The following is a 6,939-nucleotide window of genomic DNA, read 5'->3' on the forward strand; positions in this document are numbered from 1 at the left end:
CTTCTCCACAGCGCCAAGCACGAGCGCCGCAGCACCCGTAAGGACGACCCCTGCCGGTCCCCTGAGCGTGGCTGCGGCGGCGTCCCCGAACCGCCCTTACCTACCTTGAGCCCGCGCCTCGGCGGCCCCCGCTTCTGTCCTGTCTCGCAGGCATCGCCCTGGGCAATTACATGAAGCATTGCCCGGCGAACTGGGGCTGCCTGCCCAGCACCAAGCTGAAGCCGCTGCTTCAGCAAGACCCGCGGTTCTCATTCACGGCCGACCCAGCAGATCCTTTCATGTTCAGGTGCGGCTGAGGCCGTCAAGCGGCGCCCGCCGGCCGGCGCGCCCGCAAGGCCCGCACCACAGGGCTCGTGTTGTGAGCGCGCGCGCCGCCGCCGCTGCCGCCGCCGCCGCCCTGCTGCACATGCTTCGTCGCCGCCGTGTGGCGCGCGCGCGTTTCGGCCGCTTTCCGCGGTGATCCGTCATGCGTCAATCGGCCCCCCGTTTCCTATTGTTGTTTTGCTTTCGTCATTCACATCTGCCACCAGGTGCACACTGGACTTGGACGCCCTTCGCGCCGCCGCCGCTGTAGCCGCCAGCGCCCCCGCCGTCCCGGCGCGGGCCCAGCCGGCAGCCCCGGCGCTGGCGCCCGCGCCGCGAGCGCCCGAGCGGGGCGCGGCGCCCGACCCAGAATGGCCGCACGCGAACAATGTGTTGGTCAACCCTTTCGGCGCCTGCCGCCCGGGCAAGTGGCGCGAGGCACTGCGCGCGGGGCAGGTTCACCACAGCTTCATCCTTGCTGCCTGCCGCCTCTGCGGCTTCCGCGGCCACACAGATGCGCAGTGCAAGGTGCCGCGCTGCGGGCGCTGCTCGCGGCACGGCCACACGCCGACAGAGTGCGGCGAGGAGTGCTCCAAATGTGGCCTCGCCGGCGGCGCGGCAGGCGGCGGCGCCGAGCAGAGGGAGAGGCGGGAGCGCAACCCGCACGCCGCGCGGGAGTGCCCGTTCAACCGGTGCCGCGGGTGCGGCCGCGTCGGGCACTACACAGCAGAGTGCCCCGGCGGCGGCGGCGGCGGCGGCCCAATCGCAGCGCGTGCCGCCGCGGCGCCCTCTTGCCAAACGCCGTCGCCAACGGCAAACGCGCAGCTCGATGCATGGCCCCAGATCGGCAGGCCCGCGGGCGACACCCAGATCACCCAGATCACCCAGGTCCAGATCGAAGCCCAGATCGAAGCGTTGATGGACAGGCTGTTTGAGAAAGCGCCCGAGATCGCGATCGAGCTCCTGGGATCAGAGGGCGTAGCCAGGCTGACAGAGGCGCTGGCTTGCGGCGGCCCCCGGGCCTTCAACGAGATCGCCGCCGCTGCAGACGTGGATGCGGGCGGCGGCGGAAGCGACGCCGTCATCACAACCATCGAGCGCCTGCGCCGCGGCGCGGCCGCCGGCGCGCCGGTGTCGGTCGCGGCGCCGCCGGCGCAGCAGTGGGGCGCCGCCGCGCCTCACGTTGCTTCGAGCGCAGGCAGCGGCAGCGCCGGACGGTCGAGCGGGCTCCAAGCGCAACAGGCGCTTGAAACCACTGTCCCACCAAGCGGCAATGGCAGCGGCGGCTCGATTACTGCAGGCCCGCCGCCGCCGCCCCCGGGCCCCCACCTGGTGTCCCTGTGTGACGCGGTGTGGCCCCCCTCCAGCGGCCCCCACGGTCTGCTGAAAGGCGCCCTGGCCAAGATGCTGCTCGCACAGGCCTGTGGCGGCGGCGGCGGCTGCGGGTGGGACGGCAGGGTATGCTGGATGCCGCTCGCGCTAGCTGGTGGGTGGGCGTGCATCGCCGTGAGGGTGTCATAGTGGGCGTTTGGGGGTCAGGGCCAACAGGGCACCCTGATCGGGCAGCCAACCGCTGAGCCGGGTCGTGCCGCGGCCGTCAAGTTCATCAGTCCGTCACTGCTGCTGGTCCAAGCAGCCGCCCCTGGAGTGCCTGCCTCACACCTCCACAACCCCCACGCCATCTCCCCGCCCCCTTGACTTTCGCCCCAAGGCCCCCGCCTGCTGGCGTTCTGGCGCGGGGAGCAGCGCCTGTTTGCGGCGTCCCCCGACGGCGCCCCGCCTTTCAGCAGCCTGGCGGTCATGATCACGGGGGACCCCTACCTCAGCTGCAGGGCGCGCACAGCCGCGGCCGGCGGCGGTGGCGGCGGGGGCGGCGGCGGCGCTGCGGGGTCTAAGGGGGGCGAGCTCTGCGTCGTCCTCGACTCAGCCAGGCTGGCGCAGTGGGGTGGGTGGCTCACATGTGGCCTCGAAGCGGCGCCGGGTGCGAGAGCTGCAGAGACGTGTGCCGTGTCTTTGATCGGCATGCAAGGCAGCTCGTGCTTCTGTCATCTCATTTTGAACCCTGGTTTGCACCCTCATCCCCCATGACAACCAGGCTCGGCGGCGCCGCTGCCGTCGTTTGCGGGCCTGATGCTACTGATTGACGAGGCCTGGGACATTGGGGGCGGCAATGACATGCCCCCGAATCAGGGCGGCAGCGACGTCGGCGGCGGCGACGCGGCCCAGCTGGCCCCCATACTGCTCAACTGGGCGGCCAAGATGATGGCGGCGGAGGGCAACCCAGGGGCGTCCACCTGGCAGCCCAGCGCAGCGCTGAGGGTCAGCCCCAACGACGCGGCGTACTCGCTGCTCGGCTCGCGCTGTGGTGAGGGGGGGGAGCGAGGGGCGGTGCGGCTTCGCGTGCGTTTGGTGGGGCCATGCGAGCTCGAGGTTTCATGTTTTTCGCTTTCATGTTGCTGCTGCGGTGCGTCCTGCAAGCCGCGCATCTACCTTGGCTGTGTGTCTGATGGAAGGGCAAGCCTCGATGCAACCACCCACTTTGCAGTTGTTCATCCAGTTTCTCACCCATCCACCCCGCCGCTCGTCACCGGCGGTCACCACGTGTCATTGCTCATCACCGCGCGCCACCGCAGGCATTCTTCTGCGCGAGCTGTGGGCGGCCTGCCCCGCCACTGCGGGTGTGCAATTCCCAGCCTTGAAAATGTCAACCCTCGTGCAGGGGCAGCAGTACTTCACGGTGTGCGTGGACCCCATCACTGGGGCCCGGCGGTACGGGCTGGACCTGTACCGCCTTGTCGGGTGCCAGCGGCCGGCGCCGGGTGACGACGGGCGATGAGTGTGAAAACGGGTGACGTTCCTTGGATGCGTCGCGCATGGGGCTGTGCGTGCCAGGAAGCAAATCAGTGGCTTTGCCAGAGGCATTTTGCGCGGCACATGGTTTGTATGTGTTTAACGTGGTCGTGTAATGTATATGAGTGTGGCAGCTGTTGAAGCTTCAACTCCACGCGTGCTTTCTTGTAAGAAACTGGAACAAGCGGTCTCGTCATTGCATTATAGGGGCAGTAAGGCTTACCAGCCGACCTGGGCCCCGCCTGAATACCTGTTGATACCTGCAGCAAGGCAGAACGTTGTCTTGGGGGTTGTGGCGGCACAAAGCTGGGCAGCGGCATTCGGCATGCGGTTGCGCTGCCTGATGGTGTGATATCGCGCAACCTGAGTTCACTAATTCGACAATGCCATCGGTGCTTTGTTCGTTGGCATGCTGGCGCACGTGCTTCCTATTGCACAGGTTGATTATTGCACATACACGCTTGAATTCATGCTACATATGCGCTGGCTTGAGCGCTTGCAAGCACGCACGCACACCGGCATCTGCAAGCACAGGCATGCCTGCACACCAGCACAACGGCACTGCGCATGCAGTGGGCGAGCGGCTCAGCAGCAGGTGCCATCACCATTGCAGTATTCGGGTGCTTCGAGCGCCGACTGCGTTGCGTGTTTGGTTAATCAAATTTTGCCCATCACCTTTTACGACACCGTGCACCCGCGCGTCTGCAAGGCGACACCTCGTTCGCAGCACAGTAGAGCACGGAGCAACAGCATGCGGAGAGGCCTCTACGGACTCTGTCTAGTTCTCTTATGCTTAAATGTCCGCGCGGATAAGGTGGAGAAAGGAGCGGTGCGCAACGGCGGCGTCTCGAGTTCCCCCGCTCGTTCCGCCTGACGGTGCTGCTGCTTTCTGCTTGCTGCATCAGCACGCCGCCGAGCACAGCCAGACCCGAAGACACACGCCGGGCAGCAGTGTGCAGCCGTCACACCCACACCCCTTCAGATGCAGCCGCGGGAGCGGGGGCCATGCGCCTTGCTTGTTGGGAGCAGTGAGCAGAGAAGTGGAGAACTTGCGCACCCACCCCCGACCCCCACAACGAAATTTGCACACGGGCCGGCTGCTCGATTGAACAAGCAGGAGGACGTCGGCCCCAAGAAGAACGGCGCCGGCCTCTTCTTTATCTCGTGAGCCGCCGCCGCGCCTGACCGCAGCCGCACGCGTGGCCGCCCCCGGCCCCAGCTCAGAGCTCTCCGCATGCCCCGCGCGCTCACCGGGCGGCATCTGTCGCCCCGGCACGACGGCCTCGCGCACACCGCGAACACGCGTCCACACCCTATGCAGGCCGTCCGGCCACGTGCTGCTGCTGCTGCGCGCCGGCCGCCACAACACCGGAAAATGGGGCCTGCCCGGCGGCAACGTGGAGCCCGGGGAAGCTGACCTCCTGGCAACTGCCAAGCGGGAAGCTGCCGAGGAGCTGGGGGGCGTCGCGTCGCTGCCGTCTTATCAGCTTGCTGGGCAGCCGATTCTGATCAAGTGAGCCGGCGGGCTGGGGGGGGTGGGGGCTCCTCGGGCGTTCGCACATGCACACGTGCACAAAATGGGCATGTCAGCTGTCGGCGCAGAGGTCTCTGGTGGGTTGAACGGTGTGGAGCTGGAGTGCGTCCGCAGCTAGTTTCGGCCACAGCGAAAGGTTTCAGAGCTGCGCGGCCCGAGGACGGCGATTGCATGTATTGCAGCTGCAGGGGGCGGTCGCATCGGGCTGAGATGCTGCCCGTCTCCCCATCCTCCCCATCCTCCCCCCCCCCATAACGTCTGCAGGCGCGGCCACAAGGGGAAGAAACACTTCACGGTGAGAGGTATAGTTGGGTGCCAGCTGTACACGTCGTCCTGCTGACAGCCGTCGTGTCTGCCGGGCACCGGCAGCCGTCCTGTCCGACCGCCTCCCCCCCCTGCGGGCGCTTTTGGGCCGCTGCGTGCCAGGCGAGGGCGTCTGGTCCACCCCCGCTGCTCACTGAGCAGTGCCTGTCCTGCATGCGCTCGTGCGCGCTCGAAAAAGCAATCGTATGGCATTTGGTGCCGTCAAGCCCGCTTCGCCTGCCAATTAGTTGCGCAGGTGTATGTTGCCAAGGTGTCCGAGGCGACGAAATCGACCTATGCGGCCCCCAATCTGAATGCCAAGGAGCACAGCGACTACCGGTGGTTCAGCCTGGACGACCTCGTGCGCCTGGCAGCTGAGGGGAAGCTGCACCCCGTGGTAAAGAAGCTGCTCAGCCACCACAAGGACGAGATCTTGAAGGTCTCCGGCGCCAAGCCGCAAGCCGCCAAGACTATCGGCGCCGTCAAGGCGCCGTGACCCCCTGCGCCGCCGCGAGGCCCGAAAAGTCCGCCTCTAAAAAAAGGGAGCCTTGAGGCCGCTGCCTCTGGCACGCATGGGGCGGTCCTGTTGTGTTTTGTCGTGTCTTGTTTTTATTGCTGCGATCACCCCCATCACGACGACGACATTTCACCTGTTGGGCGGCAAGCCGGCTCCTTGCTGCCTGCGATGTGCTGCAGCTCACGCACCGTGTTGGCCAGTGCCGGCTCATGCTGGCGCACCATCAGATATTGTTGACCAGGCGATGCTGTGCTCTGTGCTTTGCCTGTGACCCGCACACAAGTTATTTGCTCTCTGTGTTGGCAGTTGCTCGGGCCCCAAAAACGTCAACCACAGCAATGCAGTTATTGCCTCCGGCTTGTATTGTTACTACGGTTTTGTATGCTCTGTTACGTATCAAGTCCCCCCAGGGTGCAATGCAGATGCCGCTTTCCAGTCAACAGGTTCCCAGCCCGGCCCTTGCCAATGCTTTGGAAAACGTGCCATGCGGCAGTCCGACAGCGCTGTCGGTGGCAGTAATCATAGCGCAATCAGCAAGCCATTGGGATTGACGACCTGCATCTAGAGGTCACAACGCCCTCGCTTTGGGTGAGGGCGACGGCGTTTGGTCCTTCGGGCGGCTCTGAGAGGGAAAGGTGACCTGGCTGCACACGGACAGGCAAGGCTGCCTGAAGGGGAGCATTGCAGCATTCAAGGGGCTGGACTTACAAACCAAGTTTACGTTGCAAAATCATAATATGTGTCAAGTGGTGCGCTTGGGCATCTTCACAAATTCGCTGTGCCGCTCAGACTGTTCGGTGTGACTGGGCATCCAATTCTAAAGCCGCGTCACGGACGCTTGTGACTATTCACAGCTCAAATTGCTACACAGGCTCTATACATCCCATTTGAGACGCATATCTTTGCACACCACCTCAGCTGACACCTCAGCCTCCCCGCGCATCCCCTAAGGTCGTACTAGCCCATATCGAAGCAGAAAGGCACCATGCAGCCCAACGAGCTCCTTATGATTGCCAGGGTACGCTCGCAGTGGCCGCACCGAGACAGCTGCCGCCCTTGCCGCTGCCTCAAATGAACAGGCCTGCCAACCGGCCCCGCCTTGCGCCCGCACCCCTTGCCCCCCGCAGTATTTCGGGCAGAGCGGCGCACCACAAATGGCACTGAAGGCGGTCTCGTGCGCACTCCCCAAGGTCGCGAGCGCAGGTGCGCCTCAAATTACGCAGCCCAGTCCGCGCACGTGTGTCCACCACCACAGCCGCATGTGCGCCCGGCCCCAGCACACGGGCAGCCCCCAGGCAGCTGCAGAACGCTCTGTTGGGAGGCCGCACCGCGATGTATTTACAGAACATGCCCGCCGCGGCGGCAGGGCGCAGCTGGGGCGTGCGTTTGACCGGGCCAGGCGGGCGCTGACCGTGCGCTGACCCCACCCGCC

The 6,939-nt window shown here is 65.6% G+C and overlaps 1 protein-coding gene across 1 annotated transcript; it reads left to right on the forward strand.

Annotated features, from left to right (window-relative positions):
- Positions 1-1,221: 1,221 nt before the first annotated feature.
- Positions 1,222-5,486, forward strand: MNEG_8840 (hypothetical protein; the record flags this gene model as incomplete). Its single annotated transcript, XM_014042688.1, has 9 exons — positions 1,222-1,463; positions 1,671-1,789; positions 2,015-2,248; positions 2,399-2,668; positions 2,937-3,097; positions 4,271-4,317; positions 4,475-4,666; positions 4,952-4,982; positions 5,247-5,486. The coding sequence occupies 9 exons, from the start codon at positions 1,222-1,224 to the stop codon at positions 5,484-5,486; spliced, it is 1,536 nt and encodes a 511-aa protein (XP_013898142.1).
- Between the last annotated feature and the right edge of the window lie 1,453 nt (positions 5,487-6,939).

Source organism: Monoraphidium neglectum, assembly GCF_000611645.1.
Source record: "Monoraphidium neglectum strain SAG 48.87 unplaced genomic scaffold scaffold01728, whole genome shotgun sequence".
NCBI lineage: Eukaryota > Viridiplantae > Chlorophyta > Chlorophyceae > Sphaeropleales > Selenastraceae > Monoraphidium > Monoraphidium neglectum.